Consider the following 17,253-nt stretch of genomic DNA (forward strand, 5'->3'; position numbering starts at 1 on the left):
ATAATGGCAATGGTTTCTGAACAATTTTAGTATGATCCACTTCCTAAATTCTGAGTGGTACAGTTCAAACCTGAATGGTGCAGGTAATTTCCAATAATCATCAATGTATGACCATATTGGTAGGGGGTTATCGTACCTGCATTCGGTAGGCAAAAGTATTTTGAGCCCCACATGTACGGTGTGTATTTTGACAGATTTAATCCCCCTCCACCCGATGTGGTCTAGTGAACCCCTGGGAGAGAGTGCCCGAAGCGGCATGGGCCGGGAGCGAGGCTGGTTCTAGCAGGCACACCCTTCCTTGTTGGTGGGCTGGTCGTTGCTGAGCTGTGTGCCGCGGGGTGACGAGGGTTTGTGTTGGACGCCTGACTCTGCTGCATTCAGGTCCAGGCTGGAGGAAGAATAGATAAAAATGTGAAATACCTTTATTGTACATTCATGCCACGACGGGCTAGGTACAGGTGACTTAACATACACATTACAGACGTATGTAGAAAATTGGAGACAAAAGATACACTACTTGACTTAGACATACATACATAAGGAACATACAAGGGTACTATACTAGGCTAATACAAAGTGTTCTAGTTACTAAGCTAATACAATACAGAGTGGTCAGCTTCTTGCTTTTTTGTACAATGGAAAATGTGGGAAACTGTCAAGTTAACACTGCATAATAACGTTAATGTCAACCCACAGGATAGAGGCAAGTGGTGGGCTGCCATCAAGCTAACACATTCAAACAATTAAAGTTGCCAATTATTTAAGAACATAAAATACATGTATCACTCACCTGCCATCTTGAATATTCTGGTATATCTTCCTTGCTGTGTCAAGGAAAGCCTCTTCAACATTTTCTCCACTAAAGAAGTTGGAAGAAATCATATGATAATCAGACAATCATGTACTGCACATTTGTACATGTGTTTGTTCACATCTTGGAAAAGGTTGAAGTGCAACCCAACCACAGTCAGGGCATATAGGAGTAAAACATTACGACTCAAAAATCACTATCACATCATCATATTTTGCCACTTAGCCAGTGGTCGAAATAGATTTTGGGGTCAACTTGCACTGGTGCAGATGAAAAAAAAAATACTTGCGCCAAAAAAATAGTTGCACCTGCCCAAAGATGAGAGTACACAACCAAAAGTACATCGGATCCTATGCTATAGTTACATGTAGTAACTATAATAGTATCCAATATTTTCTTACACTGCTGTGGGGATAAATGACTACTAGTCTAGTAACCTTATACACCACAGTAAAGTGAGCCTGTACCTCATAATCATCATCCGACAAAGCTTACTTGCACCGGTGCACACCAGTGAAAAATTAGTTGCACAGCACCAAATTCAATTGCACCAAATTGCAAACAGAGGGGTATTTCGACCCCTGTTAGTACAACTGTAGTGTTGTCTAACTTGGTGTATGAATTATCTGCTGTAAGTACTATATCTGTACTTCCTTATGTATCTTTGGCTGGTTTGAATAGTTCTGTTTACCATGGAAAATGAGAGTGGAGAGAAATTATTATTAATAATACTCACGTTTTTGCACTGGCTTCTAGGAATAGCAAACCTATATTGACAGGAGAAAAAAATATTTTTCATTAAGCGAAATTAATACAAATCTGTACTGTACTGGAAATATCACACAGATACAGGTAAGAAAAGCTGGTATTCAAACCCAGAATGGACATACTGAGAATACAGTATAGATTCTAAGCCTTCACCAGTTAATGGTTAGACCCCACTCTCTCTATTTTTATTATGCATAATGGTCAGAGCGGTTAGCTCAGAACCAAGGGGCCTGGGTTCGATCCCCTGACATACTTGATGTTGCACCCTTGGGAAAGGCACTTAACATGACTACATGTAAATCCTTGTATGGTGGAGCAGGGGTCGAAATACACTTTAAGATCAACTTGCACTGGTGCAGATGAAAAAAAATTACTAAAATAAAAGTGCTTACACCCCCCCCCCAAATAATAGGTACACAACCAAAAGTACATGTAGTAACTATATTATTATAGTATCCACTTTGTAGTCTAGCTAATGACCAAATCAAGTGATTCAAAGCAAAACATTTTTTTCTGTAATGCCCATTACTAGCTCATATTTCCAACACAATATGTGTTCCTAAATATAATTTATGTCCAAAAGGGAGATAGATGATAAATTATTTTTGTTACAGGTAAGATGACTTATGTAAATCTATGAGTAGTAACACTGTGGATAAAGCTTACTTGCACCGGTGCACACCAGCACAAAATTATTTGCACAGCACCAAACTTACTTGCACCAACTTGCACACAGAGGGATATTTCGACCCCTGTGGAGTAACACCCATCAGGTCTCTCGGCTAATCTGTTTAAAGCATGTCCTTACACTGATGAGAACACTTGTGTTGCCATTTGCCTTTAAGACTTAGAGCCGTACATTTTCCCATCTTACCGTTTTCATCAGCAAACTGCTTGGCTTCCTCGTACGTTACATCACGCTGTGCCTCAAGGTCACATTTGTTGCCAATTAGAAATATAACCTGTGGGGAAACAAAGTGCAAAAAAATTGATTTCATTCAAATATATTATTAAATGCATGTCAACTACATGTAATAGTTAATATGAAGAAAGCAGCATTGGTATTACTTCTGGGTATGGAAGTATTGTTTTGGGTGGCCGAGTAGGTGGCTTTGTGTGTTTGTTCCTCTGGACAGAGCATACATTTACTTCCAAGAAGTTTGAAAGCTCTGATTTTTCATTGAGAAGGCCACACCAATTTAATTTCTTGCACTGCATTAAGATATGGAATGACTGTAACAACTAGGAAGAAAAGGCCTTTTTTCAACTGTTCAGGGCAAAATATGAGCATTTTGCAGTTGATTCTGAATTTTCATTTTTATTTGCAAATCAGAAAAAAATGAAGCGGCAAACCCGTTAACCAAGAAATTAAATGAGTGTGGCCCCAGTTCAGAATTACACAAAAGGAAAATGGGATATCTGTCAGATTTGAACTTAAGTCATCAATTTTGAATGATGTAATAACAACATGGATGTACTTAAACTCTACACTTTGTGTGAGAGGTCACATGACCTCCTTACCGTGTTGGGATTGGTCAGGTTCCTGGCGTCTGTCAGCCAGCTGCTCAAATGGTTGTATGTACTTCGTCTGTAACAAGAAATCTGCATATAACCTTTGAAATGCATGCACATTGAATGTCAGTCGTTATATATTGTTGCTAGCGGTAAGTCAAATGGTCACACGAATCTATTACTTATGTACAAGACAGTCAAACAAGCAAGAACAAAAAAACTAAAATATTGTATCCATATGCCAAAAAAGCAGTTACTCAAGCAACTGGATATGATTTTGCGTATCAATCAATAGTTTGTGATTATAAACCTGCATTTCTCCTCTGGTCTCTCAGTCACTGACAAAAGGTAGGTGGATACTACCTGAAATGTCTGACCGTTTCCAAAATCATGTCCAGTTGCTTGAGTAACTGCGTGCTTTTAGGCGTATCTTATTACCTGGATGTCTAACCTTCACAGACGTATAATTGTATCCATAAAAACTTGAACTTCACTTTCTTTTGTTAGTCATAATGAAGATGCAATAATTAGAGAGAAAATTATCACATTTTTGTACATCATACACCCTTCCCCCACTACACTATAGCCCGTTCCTAACTGAAGCTGTGTGGGTGACCTCTGACCTTGTGATGTCATACACCATCAGGGCACCTGCTGCACCTCTGTAATAACTCCGGGTTACCGCCCTGGAAACAACAGGAAAAACAAGGGTTATCACAGAATCAGGGCTTGAAATATCACCCCCCTATGTAGGTTAGTGCAGGTTATATCGGAGCTGTGAAGGTATTTTTTGCATGTGGATCTTTCTTCTCTGCACTTGACTGTTACCACGTACATGTATATATAAAGTATACAAGAAATACATGTTACTGCTATGTGGTTTCTCAACAGTTTTTAGTCTGATCCATATACTTCCTAAATTCTGAGTGGTGCAGGTAAAATTAGTCTGGTGTAGGTTTGTTTAAAAAAATTGAGCCCTGGATATACATGTATAAACTTCAATATAATTAAGATGAATAATTTCAAAAATAAAACACCTTTTTTACCTAGTTATTTCATGTCAATGTGTATCCTAGCTTGAAAGTCTATTTGTGTTAATCAAATTTATTTCAAAGCACACAATAAATTCTGACGTCTCATCTATATTGTGAGTTGGAATTTTCAGTTTTTGTTTGAGCCATTTTTTCTTCCAAAAATCTTTCGTTTCGTAAAACCTATATTTGAATCTTCTTTGAACAGTAGAGACAGCATTTTCTTTTGATCACCAAAGGCAGAACATGTGGTTATGACATGCGCTTTGATCGACAAAGGATGAACAAAATGTATTAGATAAGGTCAGCAGAAAATAGAACACAGTATACATATCTACTCAACACTAAACGCCAGAGGCACAACTGACATTAAGTGTAGGGTATTATACATGTGTGATATTTGATTTGGATATTTGTTTAAATGTTGCACACAATTACATGTACATTTGTACTGAAGCCTCTGGCATATCTCTCTCTCATCAAAGAAAAAAACCACCGGATGTTTGTCAGATTTGATTAGTTGGCTTCCAATTGGATGTGGCTTGAAGTTAGAACCAATTTCCTGAAGACAACATTTGTTGCTTTTTCTAATATAGTGAGAAAGGTTAATCAGTTTTGGTCAGAATACCGGTATGTGCAACCGCACCATTTCAAAACTACAAAGCTCATCCAAAATGATATTACTAGATGCTTTAGAACATCTGATGTTGTTGAGCTGGGACACATCTGGTCTTGAGGGAACGTTATGTTTCTCTTATGTAAGAAAAGAGCTATATTTTATGTAAGACTATTGATATGTATTGGCCTCTGGCGTTTTTACAGTTTTCTATGAATAAATGTGGAAGAAATGAGGAAGAAAGAGGGGAAGGCAATGGAAAAGATGGGAGCTGGCAATGGACAGATACAGCTGTCACACTAAATGTTTAGAAGAACAGAAAGGTGAAGAAAACTGGTTGTCAGATCATCTGTAGCGCCCCAACATTCCAATAAATTGTAAGGGATAGATGAGATGAGAGAGAAGTTGATTTGATACTAATGGGGGATAAAAGAAGCACTGTAAATCTGAATAAGTCCCTTTGGATATTGAGGGCTCTCCCTAAGCAATAATGTTGTTCCTATCCCATAGTCTTACCTGAAGCGCTCCTGGCCTGCTGTGTCCCAGATCTGCAGTTTGATCTTCTGGCCGGAGACCTCGATGATGCGGGTTCCAAACTCCACACCGATGGTGTGTGGGCAGTCTGCCATGACTACAGCCAGGCCAACAAGGAAAAGAATCATCATCATCATGAAGAAAAATGTCCAGATTATGCAAGATGACTTTGTACAAAATGACTATAAACTGGTGGACGTCCCAACTACTAAGTACCTACATTTTGTGATACCAGCCCAGAAGAGAACAAGAAATAGCCATGCCTTCAAGTACCAGAGTTATCAACCAAGGATTGAGGTGTTCAAGAATTCATTCTTTCCTGTAACTATCGCAGAGTGGAACTCGCTGTCACCAAGTACAGTAGGGGCATTGTCATTAGATAGCTATAAACAATGTTTAGAGTTGGATGATCCAACTCTCCGATGTCCAAGGGTTAGGTGTAACAAGTCGATCGGTGTAATGTAGCCAGCTGCCGCCGCGCCGTGTGCCTGCAAAGCTGGTGTGTTACGCCAAAGGCGGTTATACCGGCTATACAGATACAGATCATCTATCAAGCTAGCTAGTACAGATTTCACTCCACATAACCCTGTCAAGTATGCTGCTAATTTTCTACGTTATCATATTTGATTCCAGTGATTTGATTCAATTCAGAACCTAAATCCTTCTTGTTGCAAATCAGAACAAAATGAAGCTATCAATTCCAAGAAATTGGTGCGGCAAAGATATTGATGAAAAGGGAAAATATAACTTACACTTTTTCTCCGTAAATTGATGAAGCAGACAGGATTTCCCCACACCCATGTCCCCTGGAAAGGTATGAATTATTTCAATATACTAGATATAACGTTGAAATGAAAAATAGGTACTGATTTGATTACATGAATTATAACTACATGTACTATAAGACAACATTTCATATCTATATCAATCTTTGACTTTGAAAGACTATTATGGCTTACATGTATATATAGGGCTCATTCAGTCTAGTTGTACTGAATGATACAATTCACAAATGGCAAAATTTATGATAGAAAAAAGGCATTCCATGACAATTCTAGCATCCATTTTCCAATATTCTGCAACTAATCTTTGTAGATGTGTAACAGTATGGTGGCAAAGATATTTTTGGACAAAAATTGATGTCATGCGAATGCCATCCAATATACACATAGAAATGAAGACATATTCTTACACATACAGGCATACACATGTTGGTTGAACAAGTATCTTGCTTGATTGACAGCCGAGAGAGCTGTTAGTGTTACAGAATCTAGTGCAGCCACTTAAAACATCACAAGAGCATGTCAGAATGTGCATGCAGCACATGTACATGTACATGTACTCACCGATAATGATGTACTTGAAAATATAGGAATAGTTGTACGGACCCGCTGCCATGGTTGCAGCACCTGAAGATGGTGAAAAAAATTCTTTAGGTATTTTTGTACATATCAAAGTTAATGTTTAATAGTCTGCAGGATATTCTTTTCTTACAACTTACTTACAAGTGTCAGAAAAATAATAAAATCTTTGTTGTAGGACTTGTTTAAGCTTTTGAAGTTAGTTCCCATGTCAGATTCAAGCTCAGAAGATGAGCAGTAAGAATTCGAAGTAGGTTTTATTTTATATGGTGCACCCAAAAAATTTTTTGTGCGCCTAATTTTTTAGGTTGGGTGTACCAGTGCACCTATTCCCAAAAATGAATTTCGAGGCCTGACATGCAGTGTAAACAGTGGTAGAAATATGTTTTGTAATGTTCTGAAATATTGCAGAATGTCAAAATTTTGTTCTGCAATTCAAAACAAAAATCTGTACCTAAGCTTGTGGCATTAGCAAAATTGAATATGGGCAAACATTTTGCAAACAATTTTAAAAAAATACATGATAAATTACTACGTAGTAGTAATTGGTATATAAAGTCAGTGGTGAACATAAAAGCTGTCACAGTCTGATTGAAAATTCCATAACATCAAAATCGTACAATGACCTACAATGACCTACATAAAAAAAATGGAAAACGTTTCTACTTAGGGCTACAGCTTCAAAATTAATCTACATGTACATCTTATTTTAATTGCACACTTTTGCACATTAGCTTTCATACACGTCAATAATATTGGTACTGTAATTCTGAAACAGAGTGGCAAATAAAATTTACATTCACTAATGATGACCTACAGACCACAAACTGTTTTATGCTTATGAAATAAAACTGCCTTTAAATAGGGTACATTCTGTAATTTATCTAGGAGTGAATGGGACCAATGCTTGAAGTTGTATATATGTTACGATGTATCCCAGAGACACAAGGACTACTGCCAAACTGGCTACACTCCAGAAGTTTTCTGGGTGCTAACAGGACAGGCTGACAAGCACTGATTAAGAGACCAGGGCTGGAAATACTGGGTGCATGTGCACCTTATTAGTGCACCCAAATTTGGAGCTGTGCACCCAATATTTTTCTATGGGTGCACCAGTACTAGTGAACCCAAATATTTTCTTAGGTTTACGTATGTAAAGATGTTAAGTGTATAGTAGTATACAGCATATTCTTAATATCTAAGGGTCAATAAAATATTTTTATTATTATTATTGTACATTTATTCAGAAATGAAACAATTAGTTTTTGCTGACATTCTACTTATATGGTGCACCCAAAAACTTTTTGTGCACCCAATTATTTAGGTTGGGTGTACCTGTGCACCTATTCCCAAAAATGAATTTCGAGCCCTGCAGACTGACAAAACTATCAATTTTCAATTCATTTTATTCTATGCTAATCTCATAGAAGATCTTCTAGTAGCCAAAGTAGTATCCAGTTGGCATTATACAGCAGTCTACTGGACAGTGACCAACTGTCTTGCTTATTATTAGGCAAGTGTATTGACTACCAAAAGATTAGCCTTTTTGGCAAACTGTTTCTAGGGCCACTTCCTCGGATCTAGGGCCATAATCCACTAACTGGGTCTGGCATCCAGGCTACCAAAATATCTGCTTGGAGATTATTATTCTGAATCTTTAATATGCAGCAAATTCTGCAGCTCACTGGACAAAAACAATGTTCTTGAGCACAACTTTTTAGAACTTCTAGTAGTACCTTTAAGCTTGTTGTAGACACAGCCTTTACTTTGTCATGCCATTTTGAGTTGACACACTGACACTCACTGGTCAACAATTAATAAGGTAGCAGGGGGCGTTGTCTTAACAGTCACTTTGTGGTGTGATACACCCTTCTTTTTAATTTAAAGCTGCATTATGTAACATTAGGATGATAGAAAAAGTAAATTTTCTGGTCATTTCTTTACAAAGTTGAGCCAATCCTACTCCATTGCAAATAAGTGCCATTCAGGAAGTGGAGGTGCCAAAATATGACACCTTACAAGTGTGTTTAAAAGCTGCAGACAAGCTGTCAGCCATGTTTGTTTACATTCTGGTAGTTTGTGGTGTCACCACAAACTGGATGCACTTTGTCTGGGCTGTTTTAGTGCCAACCACAAGTGTTAGAAATGTAAAGATTATAAAATAAATTGCAGAAATATTTTGAAAAGTCAAATTAAATTACTACAATCACATTGATATTTCTAAAAATGAATTTAATTTTTGGTGAAAAAAAATTGTTACATAATGCCCAAAGCTATCATAATATCTAAAGATGTAACTAAAGACTGGATCAGGCTTTAATACAACAAAATTGCATAATGTACATTTGTACGTACATTTATCCCCGGAAAAGGATAAAAGGCCAACAAAGTTAAACCTTCAAAATCCTAGGCTAAAGCAATAAATGGAGATATATTTAGGAATAACTGAGCCATTCTTACATCACGGCACATAATACTTTATTACTAAATTTTGAATCTTTATACACTACTTTTTGTACATCAAAGATAATAGATTGTGGTCAAATTTTTTGACCACCATGAGCAGCAAAATTCTGCCAAGTGACAGAAAGACGGGCACTGGCTAGAACACTACAGGGTGAAAATGTCAAAAATTTGGCATTAAGTTGAATGACTCTAATTAACTTGTAATGAAGATTTCTACTTTTCAATATATGGAAACTTGGATTATTAAACTGTCAAACTGCTGTGAACAGTTTTGATGATACGAAAATGTCACACACATAGATTTTCATTTTCACATTAATATACTAACTGTACAGGTATGATACCGTTATTGTACCCCATAATCACTCCACTGAAAAATGTGCATGATACCCTAGTTATGACATACTCATTATCATATAATCAATAACGCACAGCCCTGCGTTATGATTTTCTGGTAACGATTGATCCTATTTATATAACTGTTTCAAATGGAAAATCCTATAGCTAACAGGGTTTGAAATACATGTACCACAGGTCTACATATGCAGGTTAGTGCAGGTAAAATTGGGGCTGTGCAGGTATTTCTGATGTCTACCTGCACCTAACCTGCACTGGTCCATGTACTGGGTATATGCAGGTTAGTGCAGGTAAAATTGGAGCTGTGCAGGTATTTCTGATGTCTACCTGCACCTAACCCGCACTGGTCCATGTACTGGGTATATGCAGATTAGTGCAGGTAAAATTGGAGCTGTGCAGGTATTTCTGATGTCTACCTGCACCTAATAACATGCACTGGTCCATGTACTGGGTTTATATACATGTCAAATGTAGCGTGTAGGTGTACATGTATATAATATAAACCCAGTACATGGACCAGTGCAGGTTAGGTGCAGGTAGACATCAGAAATACCTGCACAGCTCCTACTTTACCTGTACTAACCTGCATATACCCAGTACATGGACCAGTGCAGGTTAGGTGCAAGTAGACATCAGAAATACCTGCACAGCTCCAATTTTATTTCGAGCCCTGGAGGCCAATTTATTACGGTCCAGCTACTGAAGTGAGATATTGAAAAGCATCCATCTTAACATCTACTTCAATACCTGGAAGCATCCATTTTAATAAGTAGTAAGTACTCTGTCTGGAACGTACATGTACTATACATGTAATTCCTATCTGATGACCTCTAGACTCTGTTCAAAGGATTCAAAAGTGTTTCAAATAAGATCAAATAAATTACCAGGGGAGCAACATACATGTACAATCTTACAGAATATATATCTAATGTTTGAGACCTTCTTAGAAGGATTAGAATGCAAAAAGTAATTAACAGTTTGAATTTCATTTTGCTGCAAGTAACCTACATTTATAGCTAGTCATGGTACATGTTACATTGAACTTTGTACTATGCCCCCCCCCCATGTCAATATGGGTCAGTCCAGTCAGACTCAGACATACCTTTTGTATCAGAACATTTTAAAGACATTTTGAGTGACCAGATGACAGAAGCAAGTTAAGAAATGAACACCAATGCTCTGTATTTGTATTTGTATGTTTTGTTTCAAAAACTCCAGGAAGAATAGCCTTTGTATAATAGTACTATAATAACAGACTATATATATCTTAGACATTGATTTTGAAAACATGAAAATTATTATATCATTATTATTACGATGGACGAACATCATCATTATATGATTATCATATACAAATAATGACATTATTTTGAATAGTTCAAAAGTGAACAATAAATAAAAACATTAATCAAATGTACCTGAGGTTATAAAAAATATTTTGCAGCTGATACTTTGCAATTTCAACTACACACTTTTGACTGTGTGGCCCTAAACAAAACTTGACATAAGTGACATAACTGAATGTTCCATTGAAAGACAGGCCAGGACATACAGTACCACCTGCATACTACTAGCATGTAGGTTAATGCAGGTAAAATTGGAGCTGTGCAGGTATTTCTATCTGAATCTGATGTCTACCTGCACCTAACCTGCACTGGTCCATGTACTGGGTATATGAAGGTTAGTGCAGGTAAAATTGGAGCTGTGCAGGTATTTCTGATGTCTACCTGCACCTAACCTGCACTGGTCCATGTACTAGGTATATGCAGGTTAGTGCAGGTAAAATTGGAGCTGTGCAGGTATTTCTGATGTCTACATGTACCTAACCTCAGCTGCCTAACCTGCACTGGTACATGTATTGGGCACATGTGGATTTTTATTTATGTATTGATTGGTATAACCTACATTTTCAATGAAATGTAACTTGGCAATGGTTTCTTAACAGTTTTAGTGTGATTTACAATTCCTAACTTGTGAGTGGTGCAGGTAAAATTTGTCTGGTGCAGGTAATTTCCAATGTTACATGTACCTACACCAGTGCAGGTATGGAGAAATAAAGTACTGTATTTCAAGCCCCGAAAAAGGTCCTCATCCACAACAAAGGGATGCTGGGATTGGCAGATGACTCATCTCTCCAAGCTCAACCCTGATTGGCTAAAACCAAACAAGGATGACTTTGGCCATCTCTGACTCGGATTAATTTAATATTTGATGACTTATGTACACAAATGAGATGTCACCCTGGTGGTAAAATAAATACACTGTAATATGAGGTAGACTTAATTATGAGTACCAGAGACAGCACTTAATAACATTGCTATTGTTTCATCTAACTGCATAATGCATAACTCACACTAACTAAGAAAACATAACCATCAATTTTAATCTTAAAGTCCCTTTTATCACGAAAAATTACACATTTGATCATTAGTATTTGCAATGCCACTCCTTACAATAATGACATGCACAGGTAACGTAAGTTATACTTCATAAATATAACGTTACTTTTTTTCACTAGCATATGGGAATGTGTGGATTTCGTACAGGGTAACTTCTGTGTGCCTTGCGTTGTACTTCATTTGATTAATTTGTGAGAAAATCTGCGTGAGAAGCGAGGGTAAGTGCTTTAGGTTAACAGCTAGCTGCTCTATGAAAATCCATGATGCTCACAGCCTATGACGTAGCCTCTTTCATATGACTACAATTTTCCCGGCCATCCGGGTTTAGACTATCGTTTACTATACCGTTATTTTTCACCCAATCCTCTATAACAGCGTCTCAAACGAAGAGGAGAACACTAAGGTATCTTTGTGCCAACAGTTGGAGCTGTACATGTTATAATTAGGCTCTAAATAAACGTACCTTTGCAGCCTTTCCCACTGTGGTTTCTTTACTTTCCGGCTTGTTCAAGATGGCGGCGCAGGAAATCTGACCCGCGGGTCAGAGGTGAGAGGTTAAGGGTTAAAGGTTACGCCGTGGCGCCAGACGGAAGGTTTAGTACCGCTCCGCAAGGCGCTTGGAAACGGCTGTTTTTTCCCGCTAAGAAAAGGTTAGTTCTGCATCTGGTTTTGTCAGGCTGATGACTAAAGATGTGTCGTTCCGTAGAGGTAGAGTTTTGGTAGTTTACGTGTTTTGAACGTTTACAGTTGAGCGATGTTTGTAGAAGTGATCCCAGCTCGTCAGCTGGCCGTCATGCATGACGTTGTAACGTGAGAAAGTGTTGGAGACAGCAGCTGGGGACAGGCTAGCCTGGTGTCCAGTCTATCGTGGCAAGGGCGGGCTCTCTTCGGGGCTGCAGGAGCTCTTCGCCGCCTGACTCAGCTGTAGGTTCCCTGGTAGGTTTTGCGCGACTGGAGTTCAATAATTTAGCCCAAACAAAAACGCTCTAGCTACAGCTGCAGGGAGGCGTAACACTCCTACCGGGCTGCCAGTTGAGCTGGGCGGGGGAAAACTATTAGAGCCCCGAAGAGAACCCGGCTCAACCACGGTAGACTGGATACCAGGCTAGCGACAGGCTAACTATGGTCTAACAGTGATTCACACACAGAAAACCGGTTTGAAATTTGGGGTGGATCGTTCACTTAAGAAATCATGTTGATAATGTTTTTAACTTTTGCCAAGATTGTTATGATTTTGGTAGCGTTCGCGTGTGTGTCAGTCTGTAAACTCAATAATTCAAGAAGGCTGTGGGTAGGTCTTGATTTGGCCTCGAGAATGAGTAGATTTTTGCCCCCCTGGTGACTTCTTATGGTACTGCATCGGAACTTCAGGTTTTGATAGTATCATACCTCATGATCTGGACATGAACTTTGCATGGTAGAAGTTCTTGTAGGTCAGGGAGAAGTGACATAAGGTCGGCCCCCTAGAATCTTGCTCTAGAACTGCAGGGGCGATCTTCGAGGAGGGTAACTCAAGATCTGGATGACAGATCTCATAAGTTTTATTATTATTGTTGTTCAATGATGATGATTGCTCATTTCTTCCTAACTATAGCTTAAATGTGTGTTTGTATGAATTTATTTTTCTCTTTATTTAAAAAGAATGATTGTAATAATGCACTTGAACAGTACATTATACATGTGTACTTCTACAATTGGTATTCCATGAAATCATTGAGCAATTTTATATACCAAGAAAAAGAGCTTAATTATTAACTTTTTTAATATGCCTTGCTAAAATTTTAAGTGCATACTAATTGTTGACATAAATCTAAAATTGAGGCCAGAAAAAATGAATATTAGCATTACTACCTTAATTTGGTCACCTAATTGTTTCAAATATAATTGCCTGTAGCAAGCTAAAACTAAATCAGCATTTTCAATAAATATTGCTGTTCCAAATGTTGTTATACGGATCTCCAAGTGCTGCCTGGCAATTGCAACAACACCCAGACCACACCCAAGTACATGATCAGCTGATATTCAATATCCAGGCAACGTTAATGACTCCAAAGCTGCCGATGGCGCTGAAGTAGAGGGCCTGTGAGCACTTTAGATATGGTCTCCAGCCTGCTTCTAAAGCACTTGAACTTTTCCAGATTTGGATCATCATTCATCATTCTTTGACAAGTTTAAACACACACCTACAAGAAAACGTCCTAAGGCCACAGCAAGTAATTTTTATGGATGCCATCAGTGCGTGCATTAATTTTCTCCTGATTTTGGAAAAAAAAACAAGAAATTTTGTTGCCTTCTGACAGTGGTCATTACATGCTGAAAACGGGCAAAGATGTCTGTTGCCATGCTGGAACATGGAGTCAACAAAAGGCTCTGATTTAATGTTTTGTTTCTTTATACATTGAAGCAGTGATATGTGATGCTGGCTCTGTATATGTGGTGTTCCCACTGAATCAAAACCATTTGTATAATGATTGAGTAAAAATTTCAAATTGTAGGAACCTTGTTTTTTCGGCCCGCCTTGTTTTTTTTCGCCCACTCACATTAGATTTGGAGTCTGCAAAGGATGTCATCCATAAAATTTACTTGCTGTGGCCTAAGTGGTACAGCAAATGTCTTGCCTAGGCCTAGGAAAATTTGGTGTTTCCTGTTTCAGTCCTGAAAGAATTAGGCTCAGTAGGTAAGGATTTTTTTGGCGACGCCTCAGGGGCGGAGCCCTTAGTATAGTACTGCGATTGAATTGCCAGGAATTCTAAATATTCCACGCACGCATTCCCTAGGGAATTCATTTTTGGCAACACCTTGCGGGTGAGGTCTTCCCTCCCAGCTGTTTAGCCGTTTTTTAATGACTTTGGAGCTTTTTCGACAGCTTGGTCAGGATCATTGTTTGGAATTGAACAAGGTCAGCATCTGAAGTCAGATGTTTCAAATGAGATGTCGTGATTGTCTGAATATAAACCAATATGTTACCGCGTTTGGTTGTTGTTTTTTACTAGTAGTTTTCCTTCTCTTTATGAAAAGAATTTTTTTTTGGACATAAACCCAACGGATGAATTCAAGTTCTTTTCAATGTTTCAAAGGAGATGTCGTGATTGTCTGAATATAAACCAATATGTTACCGCGTTTGGTTGTTGTTTTTTTCTAGTAGATTTCCTTCTCTTTATGAAAAAGTATGTGTTTGGACATAAACCCAACGGATGAATTATAAAGTTCTTTTCAATGCAACTTTGTGAGGATAAAGGAAAGACGCAGAGACAAGGCTTTCCGCACACTGGGCACGGGAGACTTTTAAGACGGACTGGCTATGACTATATGATACTGGATACGTTAACCCTTTCAGTCTTAACTGAGTTATCTTTTGCTTCTTGAACTGGCGTCCCTTGTTGTAGAAATCCTGTGTCTTTATACTTAGTATTCTGTATTACCGCATAACAGTGGTACATCACTTCAGCAAAGAATAATACATTTGTTCAAAGAAACAAACATATTTGTAACCGGAGCAATAACAGGGACTACAATAACAGAGAACTGTCTAAGTAATTACAAGGGAACTGTTCGGAGTTTCATCAGGTCTTGCACTATCATGTTCTTACAAGTTAGTTAGAGAGTGCAATTGTACCACTGCTCCCATATACACCGATTGTTCAGCATCTTCATGGTTTTTAAAATGTGTACATTCTCCTCGATTCGATTTGAACCGTCATTGGCGAGGTTTTTTAAATACATATAAAATAGGTCATTACAATATATACACTAAGATACCGTAAAACACAGGCAATGTATCATCGTAGTACAGACGTATGTAAGTCACCCCAGTAATCTCTAACTGGTGTAAGGTTTACTGTGGCTAGCAATGTATTATATAGCCTGCACGTGATGGCTCTGCTACTGATCTGGTTCCTTCCCATGTTGCCTTCTTTCTGTCGACGATGCTACTACTTAATACACATATGATATCAACATGCTTCTTCTACCATCATCAACAATATCGAAACAAAATTTTACACAAAGGAGACTGGAGTCAGTTGTCATGATCAGCTCTGTGACCGGGAGGCTTGAGTCAGCTGTGACCACGGCTTCTGGCATATGTGATTGTCCCGGCTATAGCACTGCAACTGCCGGCTAGAGCTTGCGCACTAGCTAAGGCACATGGTATTGCAACTGTATGAAGAGAAGAAAGGCAGTGTCATTGGTCTGATAAGGTGTGAGGCTTGTTGCTAGTGTCAGGACAAAACAATAGACAGGACTTCACACATTGAAGGTATCTATACATGAAATACAGCTCCTACCATTATTGTATATGATACCTGACAAAACTCCCGTTTAAACGGCTACCCTCTATCCACAGCAAGTAAGTCAACAGTAATATGCCTCTCACCGCGCCTCATAAAGATCTCGGCCAAAACATATCGTGGTGCGAACGTCACAGCAAATGGTAGCGGTTTGAAATGTATTTCTTCAAATCAAGGTGTACATTTCCTAAACAAGTCATCGAAACGTAGAAAACAGTTGAAGACCAGGCTGATATAGAATGTGCGTCAAAAGTACACTTGACATGACATCTGTGAACTGCATAAGTAGCAGTCCTTCCGCGCTTCATAAATTAACTTAGCCAAAACTGGCCGACGTTACCAAACATTCACACCCTGCAGAATTATGGATAAAAGTACGTATGAACTCACCTTTTTATGTCTGTATCCCTGGTTGGGAGAAGGCAAAGGGGCTACGTATCTCCACGCCCGCCGGCCTGGGCAACTGTAGGGAAACAGCGGTGATTAGAATCGTGTCAACTGTCATTATAGGAAAGAAAAATATAGATAAGAAAAGATAAGAAAAAATATCTCAACTTAGCGAACATACGTCACAGGTCCTCCATTACAAAACTAAGAATCAGTTGTCACAAATTACGAATTGAATCAGGAAGACATAACCGCACTCCTCTAGAACAAAGAACCTGTCAATTCTGTAGTTTAGGCCAAATAGAAGATGAAATACATTTCACCATAGATTGCCCCTTGTATAGTAGAGATAGACTCATATTTTTTAGCCATGTATTAAGTATATTTCCCCACTTCAGATATTTGACTAGTAAAGAGAAATTTGTATTCCTTTTAACTTTCGATAAACCTACTCTAAGTGATCTCACAGCCGCATATATCCATACAATCACTACTAAGCGAGATGAAGCCGAAAAGAATAGAAATTAGACATTTATTTACGCTCTTATATGTTCCTTTGTATGTAATGTATATGTTTATGTTCATGTTCTGTACCCATGCGACCTGTACTTAGTTCTGTAGAACACAAATGTACAATAAAGGTCTTCATTATCATCGCGGGAATGTCTGCTAACAACTCGCCCCCTGGCCGTACTGGCTCGACTTTCCACAAACGAATCGAG

General features: G+C 38.3%; 2 protein-coding genes and 1 long non-coding RNA gene across 4 annotated transcripts in view; 1 reads left to right on the forward strand and 2 right to left on the reverse strand.

Moving 5' to 3' along the window:
* Positions 1–202: 202 nt before the first annotated feature.
* Positions 203–12,411, reverse strand: LOC109482616 (ras-related protein Rab-14). The gene is made up of 10 exons (XM_019785419.1): positions 12,319–12,411; positions 6,619–6,681; positions 6,025–6,078; positions 5,255–5,369; positions 3,715–3,777; positions 3,101–3,167; positions 2,454–2,541; positions 1,548–1,578; positions 791–859; positions 203–388 (listed from the first exon to the last, which is right to left on the reverse strand). Exons 2-10 carry the CDS (start codon positions 6,668–6,670, stop codon positions 280–282), a joined length of 648 nt encoding a protein of 215 aa, XP_019640978.1. The 5' UTR covers positions 6,671–6,681; positions 12,319–12,411; the 3' UTR covers positions 203–279.
* A 19-nt stretch (positions 12,412–12,430) lies between these two features.
* LOC109482617 (uncharacterized protein C1orf21 homolog) overlaps positions 12,431–17,253 on the forward strand; it is a 43,182-nt gene continuing 38,359 nt past the window's right edge. For both annotated transcript variants that reach the window (XM_019785421.1, XM_019785420.1), the window contains exon 1: positions 12,431–12,505. The gene's annotated coding sequence lies outside the window, so the exon portion shown is untranslated. The remainder of the gene's footprint in view (positions 12,506–17,253) is intronic.
* Positions 15,229–16,740, reverse strand: LOC109482618. The gene is made up of 2 exons (XR_002140969.1): positions 16,535–16,740; positions 15,229–16,013 (listed from the first exon to the last, which is right to left on the reverse strand). It is a non-coding gene; the product is annotated as an uncharacterized LOC109482618 (long non-coding RNA).

Source organism: Branchiostoma belcheri, unplaced genomic scaffold, assembly GCF_001625305.1.
Source record: "Branchiostoma belcheri isolate BF01 breed outbred unplaced genomic scaffold, Haploidv18h27 scaffold6, whole genome shotgun sequence".
Lineage (NCBI taxonomy): Eukaryota > Metazoa > Chordata > Leptocardii > Amphioxiformes > Branchiostomatidae > Branchiostoma > Branchiostoma belcheri.

Coding starts and splice junctions, on each gene's coding strand:
- LOC109482616 (XM_019785419.1), bottom strand. CDS start 6,670: ATGGCAGCGGGTCCGTACAACTATTCCTATATTTTCAAGTACATCATT. Junction 6,079..6,618: donor TTTCAAGTACATCATTATCG/GTGAGTACATGT, acceptor ATACCTTTCCAG/GGGACATGGGTGTGGGGAAA. Junction 3,168..3,714: donor ATGGTGTATGACATCACAAG/GTCAGAGGTCAC, acceptor TTCTTGTTACAG/ACGAAGTACATACAACCATT.